Source organism: Coloeus monedula, assembly GCF_965178545.1.
Source record: "Coloeus monedula genome assembly, chromosome: 2".
In the NCBI taxonomy this organism is placed as follows: Eukaryota; Metazoa; Chordata; class Aves; order Passeriformes; family Corvidae; genus Coloeus; species Coloeus monedula.
Window position 1 is genome coordinate 33,644,219 of NC_138782.1, and position 17,102 is coordinate 33,661,320.

Consider the following 17,102-nt stretch of genomic DNA (forward strand, 5'->3'; position numbering starts at 1 on the left):
TTATAGGGAGAATTTGAATACAACTTTTATACTGTATGGGCTGCTAATCCATTTGGTCTGTGCATCAAAGATGAAATTCAGACACAGTAGCTGTGCATAGTTGCCTAAAACAGACTGTGATAAAGCACGGCAAAAAGCCTGAAGCTGTTGAACATTTCCCCCAAACTCTAAAGAAATACCTACAAGGCAAAATCTACCAGAAAGAAAAAAAAAAAAAAGGCCTAAAGTAGCAAGAATATGCTGAGGTACCAAGTGGAAGAAAAACTGAGCACTAAGAGAAATCAAAGAGCTGTTCTTACTCACTAAAGCTCCCTGAACACTGTTAGTCTCAAGTTTCCTCCTATAAATTAGCTCTCCTACAAGCCTCACTTTGGATCTAAAGCATGTCTCTCTTCAAGACTTTGTTTAGTTCTCTGTTAAATCTTGGCTCTTCTTTCTTCTTTAATCATTTCTGGAGGGGAGGTCTTGCAAGCATCTGAGAATGACTTGAAACAGAATCTACTCTTAGATTCTCTTCTTCACAAGCATATATTAACAGTGGTATGTGCTAGGCAGAGTTGACAATAAAACTGTGTACTCATCTCACAGCATGCTTAGAATACAGGCCTCTTGACATGTATCAGCCTCTCAACTTTGAGACTGAAAAATTGTGGGAAATTATTGTTTAATCCAAAAATGTTGGAAGACGTTAGGTTTTCACAGCAACTCAGCATTTGAATAACGTGTGTTTTATTTAAAAGAGCTATGTGAAGAAACAATGAATGTGGAATGTGGACATACTGCATATGAAAATGCAATAATTAATGGCAGAATTATTAAGAACTTCAGTGAAAAAAATACTATTACGTTCATATCCTTTCACAGGGCATATAATATTAGAAGGAAATAAAGGGCGAGCTGTTACACAGATTATTTGGAATGAAAGAGTGAATTGAGTCAAAGATAAAATTTTAGATGGAACTAGTACTTGGTGCAGTTGAAAAGCCTCTTTTAAATAATGGGAATGGCAGGACTGATGGCAACATAAGTTTGTAGTTGCATCCAAAGGCATGCTTGTAAACCAAATGACAATCCAGAGAATCATTTAACAGCTAGGCACAGAAAAATAAACTGCTTGAAACAGAAGGCAAATACTAGAAACTTTCTTTAGTTGAACTGTATAGAACCACCTATCACATGCTCATATAAGTTTCATAATGCTTTCAATTTAAAAAAGTAACATCATGAGGAGTAAGTAATGAGTTCCAACTGCCTTAAAAGGACATGTAAAATGTAGCTGAAGATAACTGCATTTATAACAATGTACATACACAGAAAGTGTTCCACTTCAGCAGTGAAATTCACATGAATCCTAGGTTTCCTATGAAAAATATACTTTACTTAAACATTTGATAGGGATTTGTTTCCAAATGCTAGAAGAAACATTCTCTGTTTTCAATATGTTGGGATCTACTTACGTAATATCAGCATTGGGATGGAGACCGAACACCTCTGGGCTGTCCATGGCAGGGAGTAACTGGATGTAGTCGAAGTACTGTTCCAGGGTTTTGCAAACTGGAATTTTATACCCAGTGTAAAAGCAGAAAGCACTGTCAAACATATTTTCATTAAACCATACCTGTGAAAAGTCCATGGGGAAAAAAAAGGTCAGCAATTATTTTGCTACTTGAGGGCTTTTTAATCTCCTTTTTACTCTTGGAGAATTAGGGTTCTTGTTTCAGATACTACATCTAATTTTAATTTAATACAACAGTAAATCATTAAGAATTATGTCTACTAAGTTTGACTTCCAGCTAAGTCTTTTTAAGCTTCTGCTCCTCACCAAAGAGGAACCAAGGGGAAGAAGCTCAATGCCAAAGAATGATGTTTTGAAAAATACATTTTACTTTGAAAAGTTTTGTAAACTGGTGAAATGCATATTCAGCAGAAAGGCCTTCTGATTTCTGTATTGCAGCTGCCAATAAAAATGACAAATAACTGTATTTGCAAGGTCTCCTACCCTTGCAAAGCAATTAAGAAGACGCTTATCATAGTCATCTGTGACTCGGCCTCCATACTGTACTTCTCCAATCATGTAGCGTACTGTGTTCCACGATATCCCCTGGATACAAGTAAAGTAAATGAAAGACTATAGTTATTATATGTAAGAAGAAGATGGTAATTTCAATATAATCTGAAGCTCATAATATTCTGAAATGTAAAATGAAAAAATCATATAACAATAATACTTTATTTCTAATGTATTTACTGAGCTCAACTCTGTAATTTTATAGAAGAGCTGGGCTTGATCCTGCTATTATAATATAGAATCACAGGATCATTTAGGTTGGAAAAGACCTTTAAGATCATGAAGTCCAATCTTTGACCAAACACCAATTTAGACCATGGCACTTAGAGCCATGTCCAGCTCTTTCTTGAACACCTACAGGCACAGTGACTCCACAGCCTTCCTGGGCTGTCCATTCCAATGCTTGACAACCCTTTCCTCCTGCTGTCCAACCTAAACCTCCTCTGGCACAGCCTGAGGCTGTGTCCTCTTGTCCTGTCGCTGGCTGCCTGGGAGAAGAGGCCGATCCCCACCTGGCTGCAGCCTCCTTTCAGAGAGTTGCAGAGAGCAATAAGGTCACCCCTGAGCCTTCTCTTCTCCAGGCTAAACACCCCCAGCTCCCTCAGCCAGTCCTCATAGGACTTGCTCTCTAGAAGCAATATCTCATTATATATAAGATATAATATGTATATATATAATATATTTCATTATTACTTGTTTGACCTGAAATCACTCACAGCTGCTATTGCCTCTCTTCTTACTCCCCATTCCACTCTCCCCACCCCACCCCTTCTCCCTGTTTCTCATCTTTCTCTCTTGGCTGAGTGCTGCTTCATAAGGAATGGCTACTTCCTGCTAGGTAGTAGAAGACCAAATGGTAGCTGTAGAGAAGTCTGATTGGCTCTGTGAAACTCGTCAAATATTTTATCTCCCTTTCCAAAACAGGTAACATACAGACTTACGAATTTTAGATATAGTAGTGAAAAAGAAAAACAAATTTTAAGGTTCTTAACAACTGTGTATTTTTACATGCGTAACAGCACATAAAATATTTCAGCTTGATTTTCTTGCAGAGAACCTCAACCTTTGATCATTGGAAGTGGCACTAAATGAATAGCAATGAGTAAATTATGATAAATAGTAACATGAGGGAAAAAAAATGCTGCTGCCATACAAAGCATTTAAATGTACTGTATACAGACTTCAGTATTCACCTTCTTGATGTCAATCCTTTTTAGGTGATTTTGTATAAACTGAACACTGGCTGTAAAGTCTGCTGAGTTAAATTCATAGGGAATATTCCAACCCAAAGGTCCAAACTTGCGTCGCTCCTTAAGAATAAAATTAAAACCAAGTATATTTATGAAATAACTTTTTTCTGTAATAAATTTCAATAATAACAATACCAGTGGAGTAAAGAATGGAACTAGAGAAGAAAGGTAGCCTAGGAAATGGCTGTGTGCCTCATACACATCAATAATACAGCTAAGTTATACTGTGAAGGATAAATATTTATAGAAAAAGCAACAAAATCATTTATTAGTAACTTTACTAATCAATTCACAAGTCACAGGTTTTCAATGCCTCACTTCCGTGTGGATAATGAGATTTTTGTACTAATTAATTAATTATTTTAGAATTGCACAGTTTTTCATTTCTTTTTACATATACTGTCGACTAATGACAGTTTCAAATTTTCAAACGCCTATATTTATGATCCATTTTCCAACGGGTTCTATGTTGCCACTTTCATCTTATTGTTTTAATTTTTTTTTTTAATGTACATTTTTCAAAATTCACAACTTTATTTTAAGGTTGCTACCATTACATTATTCAAATTTATTATTGCATACCTATTTGGAAATAAAGTGATAACAGTTGTAGTAACAGAAAAATAGTTAACTATGAAAGTAAGTGAATATATATTCTGTAGCCCAAACACTTCAAACATCCAGCACTATTAGATTTCTCACAAACTTGTTAATGCCACCTCAGTTAAATTGCTCAATGATTTCTTTTTCAGAATGTAGAACAAATTAATTCAAGAAGTTAAGAACTAAGTTGCTGAATAGTGCCGACATTTATCAAATGCATAAATTACAGTCTAAATTCAACTAAGTGACATAAATATAACAAATTTATCAGATTTTATATTACCAGGTCAGCAATGACTGACAGTCTTTGACACCTGAAGTAACATTTAGGCACCCGAGCTACAATATTTAAAAAGAACTAGAATTGAAAAAAACCCCCACCTTTTATTTTTCAAAATCAATTATTGTCTATAAGCAGATGAGACAGAATTAAACAATAATACCATACAGAAAGGTGTAATGGTTTCCTGACAGGTTTTTTTAATTGCTTCTTAAGCTATATTTATCATAATGATCTTGTCACCAAAGGATATTAAGAATTGGTCAGTTTAAAGGCAGGACAATGTATATATTGCTTGTTGGTTGGCAATTCATAAATAAAATTTCTTAGTAGATGAATAGCTGTAATAGTTTTTAAAAATACTGACGGGTTGAATAAGCATAGATCATCTAGTTCCACAAGAACAGTATAATCCTGAGGCAATACACAGAACAACTTTTTCACTGTTTAAAAAGGGTAGAAGAAGGAAAATAATGCAGAATGCTGTATCTTAACAGGGAACATCAACAAATTGTCCTTCTCTCACCAACTGCCTACACCAAAAATACAAGCTGCTCAGTAGAACCTAAGGCTTAAGCAGTGTTTTATAACTATTTTGAACTCCTTGGTGAAAAGAAGGTGCAGTCAGAGAGCTCAAATTATTAGTATCTATTGTGATCTCAAAACTTATTTATCTTTAAGTACAAAGTATAGATATCATCGTTCTCATGCTGGAATTAATGTAGAAAACACATTGAAACAGATAAGAATTTTATTTAATTTTGGCCATCTAGAAAATAGCTACTCCAAGTTAGTCATCTGGATTGCCTTTAAAATCAATGGGCAGAAAGAGTGACATATATCTCTAGAAAAATATTCACTCAGATAAAAACAGCTGTGACAGATAAGCTGTTTTTCTGTTTCAGCAGGCTTATCTATTTCTATTGACCACAGAGAGAAATTTTTCCCTTATACCCAATGACTAATTTTCAATCAGCTGAAGTTAGATAAGAAAAAATGCCCATCATATGAAAATTGTTTAAAAGCTATTTAAAAAAAAAGATATAATAATGAACCTTGAAATATAGATTATAGAAATTAAAGCTTTAGTCCTGCAGCGTGACGCTATGATAAATATCAGAATGTGTTTGTGCAGGAACCTGTATTAAAGTGACTACATATATTACAACACTATTTGCCTTTTAAGAAATACCTGAACAGTAGAATGCAGGAATGCTACAGTGTAAAGCAAAGGTTTCCACATAGGCAGGTTGCTAACATTTAAGAGATCCTGACTAATTCCAGAAAACGTTCTTTTCAGTCCAGCACGTATACCTTGTGGAGGTTCATTTGTGAACTTTATAGCAATCTGTCACAAGAAAAACATAGAGCAATTGGATTTGTTTACTGAAACAAAAAATAGCAACATATGAAAATGTCACAACTATTGGTTATAAATAAAATGTAAATAACTGAAGACTTGTAGAAATAAAGTTGATATGCACTTAAACTGCAAAAAAGGAGTACACAAAATCATAGACTAGTTTGAGTTGGAAAGGACCTTTTAAAGGCCATCTAGTTGAATCCCCCTGCAATGATCACTGACATCTTCAAATAGATCAGGGTGCTCAGAGTCCTGTCCAACTTGACCTTGAATCTTTCCAGGGATGGAGCATTCACCACCTTTCTGGGTGCCACCTGTTCCAGTACCTCACCACCCTCATTGTAAAAAACTTATTTCTTGTATCTAATCCAAATAAACCTTCTTCAGTTTAAAACCAGAACCCCTTGCCCTGTTGCAGCAGGCCATACTAAAATGTCTGTCCTCATCTTTCCTATGGGCCCCTTCAAGTACTGCGAGGCTGCAATAAGGTCTTCCCAAAGCCTTCTCTTCTGCAGTCATACTAGATTAAGCCACGAAGGGTTTTGAACATAGACCTTTAATTTCTGTTGGTTAAAACCATCACTGACACTTGGCCATGGATCTAAAAATTTTCATCAATGACGTAGAAGTAGTCACCATGCTTTTCAGAAGGCATATGCTTTTATATCCCTGGTTCAATGACTGAATGATGGAAGAGAAGCATCCAGTATAAATGACAAGATAAGTGTTGTATTGCTGTTTCCAGAATTTCAGAGTAGATACAAAGAAATCTCACTTCTCCTCTGGTCAGATCTTTGTGATCACAGTGGCTACTCTGGACTCTGTGCCTGTCTACAATAGCAAATTAGATTCACGAGAGAATATTCCTGAGCACTCTGGGTCAGCAGGCCTTGAGTCCACATTTGTGGTAGTAAATTGCCACAGCCCCTTAGAATTCAGCCCCCTAGTTTCATGCAAACTGCCTAATGGGAAGAGTGGCTACACAATTTGAATTTTCAAACCATACCTGCAAATTATTTGGAGAAGTGCTAGTTAGCACAGGTTTGCACATCAGAGAATGTTGTAAGTACTTATCCCTATGGGCTATTGCATTCCAGTGCTGGATAATGCTCATGGGACAATTTATAAGTTCAGACACAGACTGGCCTTACCAGAATCTCTGTTCCTCGAGATAATTGCAAATGCTGGAGGAACCCAAATAAAAATAAAGGGGTTTTTTCTCTCCAACTGTAAGTAATTGTCTGTCTGGCTTGGGTGACATGGTAGCACGCACAGAAAGGAGAGTAAATGCCAGACAGCCCATGAACACACTGTCTTGTGTTCCTGTTACTGTTGGACTGAATTGGAACACTGGAAAATCAGCATTTCCACTTTTCAAAGGTTATCCTGTTCAGTTTTTGATGAACATTCTATATTTAAAAAAGCAAAGCAAATTGTTCTCTTTTCTACTGAGAAGGGGCTTTCGTTTGTCAATTATTCATGTTCTGGAATCCCTGAATATGTTAACATTTTAACAGGTAATGTGACACTATAGAGTGGGAAATCACATGTGAAATATTTGTGATAAATGCAGTGAAGATTCGTCTAGCAATCCGCTGAGTTCTCTTGTCTCACTTTGAACAAACTGTGTGTCTATATACCTCACTATTCATAAACACCTTGTAGATGCAGGATGACTTCATTTTCTGTTGAGAGAATATAAGAGTCCATACAGCTAGCTTTCCATACAAAGACCATGGTGATGGATGATTCTCAGTTCTGAAGGTTGTCTCTAGACTCTTTCAAGACAGGAGTCCTTCCCCCCTTCACATGCTAGATGTCAGGTGAGGTATCTTTTTATTCAGAGAGAATGAGAACCAATAAGGAGACCTTCACTGATTTTTAGAGGAAAGGGAACACAGAATTGTCAGCACACAGCTATTACAGTAGATACTAAAGTAGCATTATGACTCACTGTGGGAGTGCTGGGAACCATCATCAGTGACTTAAGTGCACTTCCTAAGAGTTTAGGCAATTTTCCTGGTCTTAAAAAGAAGTGTATCCTTGATATCTATAGAACAACCATTTATAGTTTATGCAAAGAAATCGGGTAGATGATGTTCTCTGAGATGTGCTATCCATGTGTTTTCTGTCCCATTTATACTTCATTTATTTATTACAGGGGGATTTGGAATCTTTCTCTGGAAGAGCTTTTGTGGGCATTAATCTGTTCACAAGGCATCTAGTTGGGCAAAAAGGGATACAAGTAAAACCAAACAGTTTTTATTGTAGTGTTTCTGTGTACAGAATTCGTATGAACTCACACAAACATAATGCATCATCAAGAACTTCCAGTTACTGGTAAGTAACCTCCCTGTCTGAAGTGATATTTACATTGTGAAGCAAGTCCATTTTTTTCTTGGGTTTTGGGGTTTTTCCCTCCATTTATTTCGCTGCCATTTACATGATTAATTTGAATAATTTTCATTAAGTACCTGAATCAAATATTTGAACAAACCTGTAACAGTGTAATTGGGAATTTAGGATGTTGTTCAGTAGTTATCCAAACTCGAAATGTGTCATTCTGGATCTCAGCAGTAAGAATTGTCTCCAGTAGTTCATCCATGAAATCCAGTCCGAGGTGACAGTTCTGAAGTAACACCCAGCCTCCCTACATAAGGATATCAACTATTATCATATAAAATTTAGAACAAGTTGTTCTTAATGCTAAAGCCAACTGTCTATATAAGACTCAAATTTGATTTTCCATGTAATTTTTTTTAACTTTTTTTCTGATCCTGAATATATATTCTCATTTGATATTATAGGATATTGGCACAGATAATGCAAATAAACATGAGTTAGTGCAAAAGTTATTTCCACATTCTCTTGTTCTCAACGAAAATAACATGAAAATAACATAACCAGACTCAATATTGTAAGTAAAGTATCAGTGCTATCTAGTGGCAAAAAGTAGCTCCTGTACTACTCTCCCAGCAAAACACCAGTAATAAACCATCCTATCATCAGATCCAAAAGAATGTGAGTGGAAAAGTAACATCTGAAATTTAAGGAATACGTATTTTTTAAAACTGATTTGTTAATTACATAATCTAAAGTAAGTGTAAAGAGGTGGTAATAAGACTCTAAAAGTTTTTTAACTCCAATTAGTTTATCTGCAATACAGGCATTTGCATGAAATTCAACCTCCACTTATTTTGATCCTATTCATCTCTCAAATTGCATGAAAGCTCTCGTTTGATTATTGTCTCTCTAAACTTCTGCTTGTGAATTTAAATTCAATCAGCTTTTGTAGCATCACTGTAGAAGCCCGATGAATTAGAAGCCTGATATTAAAATGAGACATTATTTAATCAGTTCTAAACAGTGATGGACAGTGGATTTCATTACAGCTTGTAATTTCATTTCAACAATTCTGTTTTAGCTCATTTAAAAAGAAATCAGTAACTGTTAGTGAAAAGATATAACTGAAATATTTATGGTGACTGGATGCATATTAAAAAAAATATTAAATGAATGGGGTTTTTTTCCTTCTTTTCTGGGGATCAACTTTTTTGAGAGAGATTTTTAATCAATTTTGTACATTTCCAAATGAATTAGACTTAGTTTTTGAAAATTATCTTCCTGTAACACAGCACAGCAGTTTTAATCATATTATATACTCCTGGCCAGAGGTACAAAAAAAACCAAGTAGGTATTTGTCTTCATATTCACTAATTCTGTTTTGTAGTTTCAAATCTCATGTTTACATGTTCCTCCCTTCACAAAATGTGTACAGCACTAAGGCATGCAGTTGAGAAATTGTTACTAGTAGCTCTGCTGAAGTGCTTCAAATTAAGGGCAGAAAGGAAGGGATGCTCCAGTTTTCACCATTGCAATGAACTGGGAGTTGATAGTGACCCTTCTAGACATACAAACAAAGAAATATCAGATGTATGTGTGCATTTGCACCTAATAAAATTTGTCATTTGCTATAAAGAGATTTCTTTCTTTTCTTTTTCCAAAGTGGTGTACATCTATACTCCAATACTAACGTTCTGTTCTCTATTAGCAGAGATATTCGAGCCCTCCAAAATACAGGTATATGATTAATTCCCCATATTTTGAGTTCACAGGCTACTAAGGCTGTATGTCTTCAATTGCAAGACTGTCCACAACTCCTTGAAGTGTCCAGCTGAGCAGAAGGTACCACCTTTGCACTGTAACTTTTACATTGTATTTGGGGTTTTGATTACTATCTCTCTATAGCTACTACTTAGGTTTTTCATGTTTTTACTGTTGCAGAATATCATCTGCCATAACAAAATACACTAAAACATTTAAAGAAAAATTCTTGTATATTGTTTAGAAATTCTTAGACATGCTTGGGACACAAAGCCAAAGGGCTGACAATTAAAGCAATGATGAAGAGAAGCCAAGTGCTGGTGAGTAAGAGGTCCTGTCACTAGCAGAATTGTAAGGAAAATGTGAAACAGTATTGGGAGCAAGCACATCCTTCTGTATCGACAACTTTAAGCTATGTGTGCACTCACCAGTTTATCTAGTAGAAGATAGGAATCATCTAGGTATCTCTTAAAGGAGAGGAGATTAAGAAGAAATTCCAATAAAGAGGTGGGATCTGCATGACAGATCCAGGACCCAATGTCCTTTTACCCTTGATTAACAGTACCGTGGTAAGTCAGGAATGTGCTGATTTTGGAAAACTGCTCAGTAGCACTGCTGCCAGAAGTATTGACTTGGACTCCACATGTATATCCCACAGGGGAATGTTTTTAAACTCAGGCATTCAAAAAGACATGTTCAGCCTGAGATATGCCTGATAGCAGGATGAAAATGCAAAATATTAGAGACTGCATGCTAAAGAGGTGTAAAAGGACACCCAAACAGACAACCAACTTATATCGCAATGTTTTTCTCCCACCTGCTCCATCGACACCTCTATGAGTTTGCGTGCATGAACCTCTTGTCCTTGGCCCATAGAGATGGTCCTACATTCTATAACATATTTGAAAATTTAAGATTAATGAACTTACATTATTGAGAAAAAGTAAGAATTTCAATTCAGTCCAAAAAGCAGTGATATAAATACAGCGCAATGAAATAAACCTAATGCAAAAGTATATACTTATGAAAGCAGAATCTCTTCACCATCATATTATGCTACTATGTATACATTTTCTAAACACTGACATTTTGTGTAACAACATTGAAATACAAATACACAATACTTACAGATGTTAAAAACTGACTGTCACGACTGTGAATATGAATTTGTGCCAAATTTTAACAATGCCAGAGCATTTGAAATATGAACAGAGATTTTACTCTAAGTGTACTTAAACACAATGCAAAGATGTAAAACTGCACTTATGAACATACTAATGTGACTAATGTCAAGAATATATGTATCTACTCTCAACACAATCTGTATTCACACTTTTTCAAAACTTCCATATAATGTGGAACTGAAGTCCAGAATATACAAACATAGATCTTGAAGCTATTTTCTGTAACGAAGTAATCTTCTAAACACATTACTGATTTTTACATTACCTGCAGTTAAAACAAGAAAACATTATTGTCACCATAACAGAATTTAAAAACAAGAATTGTTTCACAAGGACTTAAAAAGTTATCATCACAGGGAAGGATGATAACAATTTATTAAAAAAAAGACCTGAATTACTGTCCAACTTCATACAGAATGGTTCTTGGCATACTGTCTTCTATTTAAAATATTATGTTATCTCTAAGATGATGTTTCAGGAAAAAAAGAATTTAAGAAATACTTCTCAGAAAAAAATATCTCTGAAATTACTTACACTGCCCCTCTGTATCTTAACATATGACAATGAATAATTACTTTCATACCCAAATTAAGCTTCCTGGACAAGGAATCAATCTGGTCAGTTGGGTCTGATCCCATAGACAAGAAACAGATGAGAGGTGTTCGCATGTCACTTTCTTCCCAAGTTTTTCTTAAATTCAAAATAACTGGCTCTGTATATTTCTCATGCAAGGAACTTGCAATATATTTCCTGGCTTGGGAAAGCGTTCGGTCTGGACACCAAGACCTAGAAATTAAAATACACACAAAGATATAAATTCACTGCCTCTTCCTCCAAGATCAGACTTAAATTAGAATTTCTGTTTTTATCAAATAGAGGGATTTTTATTTAATCATAATACATATATATATGTATACATACACAGACATTTATATATATGCTTGTAGGTTTGTCTTTACAGATATAACAGGCAGAGCAGATGGTCATCCCTCTACTTAGGACTGTTTGATACTTTCCAGTTGCTTGCAATTTTGCCTTAACTGTTTGCATTGGAATCTTCTGTTCTAGGCATCTTTATTAGGTTGGGACATGTTTCATTTTAAACACAACTTTTGTATTTGAGAACACAAAGAGGGAAATGTAAGATGGTTTTTGCCCTTTAGTAAAACTCTGCAGATGATTCACTGGGTCTGTTACTCTTTTAGGGTACAAACTCAACTCTTTTGCACTGGATTGCATTTGTGTTGGTGATGAGTGTTTTTACCACAGAAAAACAAACAAACAACTACTTCTGGATAAAATTTATTACTTTGAAAATCTTCAATTTTTGAAGATTATTTAAATGCTTAGGACTTAGATGCTCCCCTCCCTCTTAGGGTGTAGAGCATTTAACAATGTGGTATTTCCATCAGATTCTAGCTTTTCTTACTGCACAGGTTGAATCTGCTCCAAAGACAAATCACGGTCTAGTAAAATAATATTGCTGGGTTTTTTCATAGTATCTCTGATTTATTTGTTACAGCAGTTGGAAAGTATACAATGAAAGGAGGAAGATATGATCTCATGCATAAGGCAGATGAATGCTTCTTTGGGGAAATCCATTTAATCCCAAGATCTCAGAGATCTTATATGATGCAAAAGATATAATTTATAGCACACTTTTCACATGGGGTTTTGAATACCGGTTTTGCATTTTCAGAATCTCTCTTCTTTTAGAATTTTTTTTTAATACTTGTTTAAAGCTATTCAAAATAGTTAATTTTAAAAGAAATCTTAAAAAATTGAAAACTATCTGGTTTATTCTAATTTTTCATGGGCTTCTCAAAGAAGGATGCAATATGGTTCCCAGTTTCCATTTGTGATGATGTAAAAGCAAAGCTTTAAAAAATATTTTCTATAAATACCTTTAGATGGCAGAGGATAGCTCTGAAGTAAGTGAATAAAAACACATTTCATGTGAGTGAATTGATATTTAATGTCATCCAGAGATAACTAAAATTACACTATTATGCTAATAGCATATTGATAGGTTGAGACACGTCGTGTTGCAACTGTGTAAGTTCCCAAAATTTCTGAAGATGCTCACCTGATGAGTAAAAGCTTGCGAAAGGTGTCGAGTGAATCACTGTATCCATTAGGTATAATTTCTTCCTCAGGGGCATCTTTATCAAACCAGTTTTTCCATTGCTTATCACTTCCAGCTATCTAAATTTATTACATTAACACACAGATAAATATATTCCAGCTGCAGTAAAATCCCCTTGCAAATGGAGCTTTTGATGAGAGGCTGTTATTATATTAGGGTATATTACAAGTAACATTGCCTATAGCATTTAAGACATATGCCATATGAATCGCTATTAAAATATTACAAAAAATATTAATTCAATTGTTGCAATTAGTGTTAAGATGCAGGCTCTCAAGCCAGTTAGCTATCTATGCATTCCCCTCCCAAACACATGCAGCTACTTAAGAAAAATCAGTAATTAGCAGAAGGATTCTATACTACAAGAGGAACATACTGTGAGTGATTAATTAATTCCTTTTGATCACAGAGTATGAAGAGGACCAGAAAAATCTCTCCAAATACAGTCTAGCCAGACAATGAATCACAAACTGAAAGTATAAGATTCTAGTAAGCCTTTGGCTTGAGAAAGAATAAATCTGACCACAAATATGATCACAATTTTAGGCACCTCTTAGAACCCATGACCTAATAGGACAAGGAACACCAGTGGACAGAACATAGTGAAAATGCAATTGAGCCTTTAATGCCATGACTGAGAAGGGTCAGCTACTGCAATATTCTCAGATCACTGGGAACAGAACAAGGAATGCACTGATAAAGGTTTAAAGCAGAAGATGTCTATGTTAAACTAGGCATCTGAGACTTATTTTTTTAGAGGAGAAAAAAAAATTTAAACTAGCAAGAAAAAAAGAAAAGCACAGGAAACATCTTGAGAACTGGGCATATAATTCTCAGTCCTTTTTTGTCACTTTAAATAATTTTCTATTTTTATCTAAATGAATAATGATACAGTTGTATTTAATACAATGAGTCAAGTAGAACAGCATTTCTAATGGATGAATATAAGTATTAAAAAGATGTTTTTACCATATTTGCATTTTTAACTGATATCCTAGTTGGCACCCTCCCATATTCCATTTCTATCTATTACTAAAATCATTTTAATTGTCACTTTTTAACTTGCAACTACATGACAAAAGTAAGACAGTTCTAAAAAATTAATTTAAAAAAGAGGGCTTTTGTGGTAACATGGTCACCTAACTATTTTGGAGTCTAAAATTTTATTTGCACACATTCTAGAAAAGCCCTGGTGAAAGGACTTTTCTAGGAATAAGGTTCTGGTGCCCTAACAACCCAAAGTGAACAACCTAACTAAAGCTTCTCCAAATTTCTCCTAACTTAATATATCCTATTTTGATACCTCCAGAAACCAAAAACTGGAAGAATTGGGCTGGTATGTACCCTGATCTTGCCTTGATACAGAGTTGGGAAACAGCCAGGACCATTTCCAGGTGACTATCTAGCTAAAATATCAGCTGCCCTTCAGGGCAATAAATGGACTTGGCTGGCCAATGCCGTAACAGCGAGGAGAGCTTAGTGTCCTGGCTATCAGCCTGATTAACTAGGAGTGCTTAGGTACAAGGAATGCTTAGGGAGTGGTTTAACTACACTAAAAAAAGAAAAACTTACCAAACTGAACATGTCACAAGCTTATGTGCCTATAAGTTCACGCATGTCTCAATAAAACAATGCATTTATAGCTAGCTCATCGTATCTGAATAGCATGTTAACCTTGGAATGGAAATGAGTGTGTAAAAACAAGCAGCAAATCATTCACTTGTGAAAAACCCCAGACTCAAGACAGAAGACAACATTGTAACTTAAAACCTGACACTCGGATTAATTTTATGAGCCTTTTTGATACCTCTACCTTTTTATCCTCTTGCTCTTTTATTGACTTCCTTTTTCCTTTGCTCCTGTTACTTCTCTCCTTTTTCTACCTGAATTACTATAGTATCAAATACCAGAAAGCAGATAAATAAACATACCCCCATTCATGCTACCTATTTGTTTGTCTCTATGATGTTATTCTGTATTTTTGTGGAAACAGAATTATGACGACAAAACTGGTTGTTAACATTTAAAAGATAATTAGCAAATATCACCTGTTCCAAAATTTCTTCAAACTGTGGAAGTTTGTTCAACTCCACTAGATTCAGCCATATCATGTCAAGAATCCAGCGACATGGTTTGGGTGGGCAAGCTTGTAGATCCAAAGCTGCACCTCCTGTGGATAAAAACATTCTGATGAAATATACATGATATTCCAGGGGTCAAGAAATAATTGGTATTTCTTTTTAAATTATCTATTTTGACCTAAGTCATTTTCTCTGGGATACTAACTGTACTCTTGTGTATTTAAGATTTATTTCATACCAAAGGATAACTTAAGTCTTATAATGGCCTTCTCACAGGTGTGGGAAGGCTACTATTGGGTCTCCTCTAAGGTTTCCCTTTGCCAAGCTGAACAAGCCCAGTTCCCACAGAACCGTTGGAAGAAACCATGTAGATAAAGAAACAACACTTTGAAATGGTGTAAAAGTTAAATAGGTTGAATTAGCTCTACACATAACACAATTTTTAAAGCTTACCTCTAATGAGAGTTTGGAACTCTCTGTTTTCCACATGTCCTCTCTCAATATCAATTTTTAAAGCCAGGAGGAGGGTAAAGAGGAATTTGTGGTTTTCATGCAGGCCCCTAACAGAATATGCGTGAATTTCAAATGTAAGATGTTCAATAATATTTGAGATTCTTTTCTGAGCCACAGGAGACTTCTTAGACCTAAATCATGAAAACAAAGCACAAAGAAAACACACGTTAATAACAGCAAATACATTGGAAAGGCAAACATCTGAATAGTAGGAAAAATTATTGTCTTCCTACCTGGCTATGGATTGATCAAATAGCTTCAAGAACTGAGCCAGTGAAGTTTGATACATATTATTGACCATGCTCATTGCTGTAAGAAGGAAATAAAGAATGCTTCCACGTGTAGCAACAGGTCGATATTCCTCCTGAGCAGTGTTAATCTTCACTTCAGTTTCTGCTGCCACAGACAACTTTACAGCTATTTCAGCAGCTGTTTGCTTAGTTGTTTGCAGGACACCAATTAAGGATTCATCGTCCACTAGTGAACCTAAAAAGCAAATACTGGATGTTTGTAACAATATTTTTGTAACAATATTTTCACTTCGTATGTATAGAAAAAACAAAAGGCCAAATTACAGGAATTATTTATTAAAAAATTGAAATGATTTACTGAATAACAGAAAGCTTTTGAAATAGAGACCAAACAGGATATGTAATACTAAAAATTATTTTTACATCAAGCATTTTTAAGCAAATGCATTCAAAAGATGTCAAACGTACTTATACCAACAGCATTGCAACATGTACTAGAGAAGTCACCTATCTTATGCCCATAACATACATAGTCAATAAAATACTTAAATTATTTTGAAGTCTATTCAGTGGCACATTCAAAGTAAAAAAGACTTAGGGTCCTAAGGGAAATGGTCACTCAACAATATTCATGAATCTCCAGCAGTTACTCATTGATTTTCTGTTACCAGTTTCTGAACTGATCATGTTCAGGCTCATAACGTCCTGCAGAAAAGTTCCAACACAATGTTAAGCCAGGTCATTCTAATTTACATTTTCGGTGGGTTAAAGATTTGCCCGTGGTCAGATACCTTGTCTCATCTGACAGAAAGTGCTCAAAAAATGGATTTATTTCACAAAACTTGTTTAGGTGTTAAACTTAAGTGTCTGGATATAGTGGCATGCTATAGCACCAAATCCCTCATAGTCTTCATACTCCTACCATTGTATATTCTCTTACTGCATCTTAAATGGATAAATCAGTTTCTGTATGGAAAGGATCTAGTGCGAATCATATTATCTACCTAATCTGATTAACACTTTGATACCTTTGGTTGCACTTAGTTTGTAAAGAAGATTGTCTTCCAGTTCTTTCATCTTCCTCTTATTAGAAGTTACATCTTCCATGAGTTTAATTCGTTCTGCCTCTAGCTCCTGTTGAAAAACAAGAAATTGGCATGACACTTTATGGGTTGCAACCATAAGGGATATTTAAAATTCAGTTGCTGATTCTTCAAGCTCATGAATTGTGATTGAAGATACAGGTGAAGAGCTGGATC

General features: G+C 35.1%; 1 protein-coding gene across 1 annotated transcript in view; it reads right to left on the reverse strand.

Annotated features, from left to right (window-relative positions):
* DNAH8 (dynein axonemal heavy chain 8) overlaps positions 1-17,102 on the reverse strand; it is a gene marked incomplete at both ends in the record, with an annotated part of 113,127 nt that overhangs the window by 8,017 nt on the left and 88,008 nt on the right. The window contains 12 exons of the mRNA XM_082276731.1: positions 1,458-1,618; positions 2,000-2,101; positions 3,262-3,378; positions 5,394-5,549; positions 8,062-8,214; positions 10,486-10,559; positions 11,436-11,638; positions 12,939-13,057; positions 15,047-15,168; positions 15,533-15,723; positions 15,826-16,078; positions 16,872-16,977. Coding sequence (XP_082132857.1) covers positions 1,458-1,618; positions 2,000-2,101; positions 3,262-3,378; positions 5,394-5,549; positions 8,062-8,214; positions 10,486-10,559; positions 11,436-11,638; positions 12,939-13,057; positions 15,047-15,168; positions 15,533-15,723; positions 15,826-16,078; positions 16,872-16,977 — 1,757 coding nt within the window. The remainder of the gene's footprint in view (positions 1-1,457; positions 1,619-1,999; positions 2,102-3,261; positions 3,379-5,393; positions 5,550-8,061; positions 8,215-10,485; positions 10,560-11,435; positions 11,639-12,938; positions 13,058-15,046; positions 15,169-15,532; positions 15,724-15,825; positions 16,079-16,871; positions 16,978-17,102) is intronic.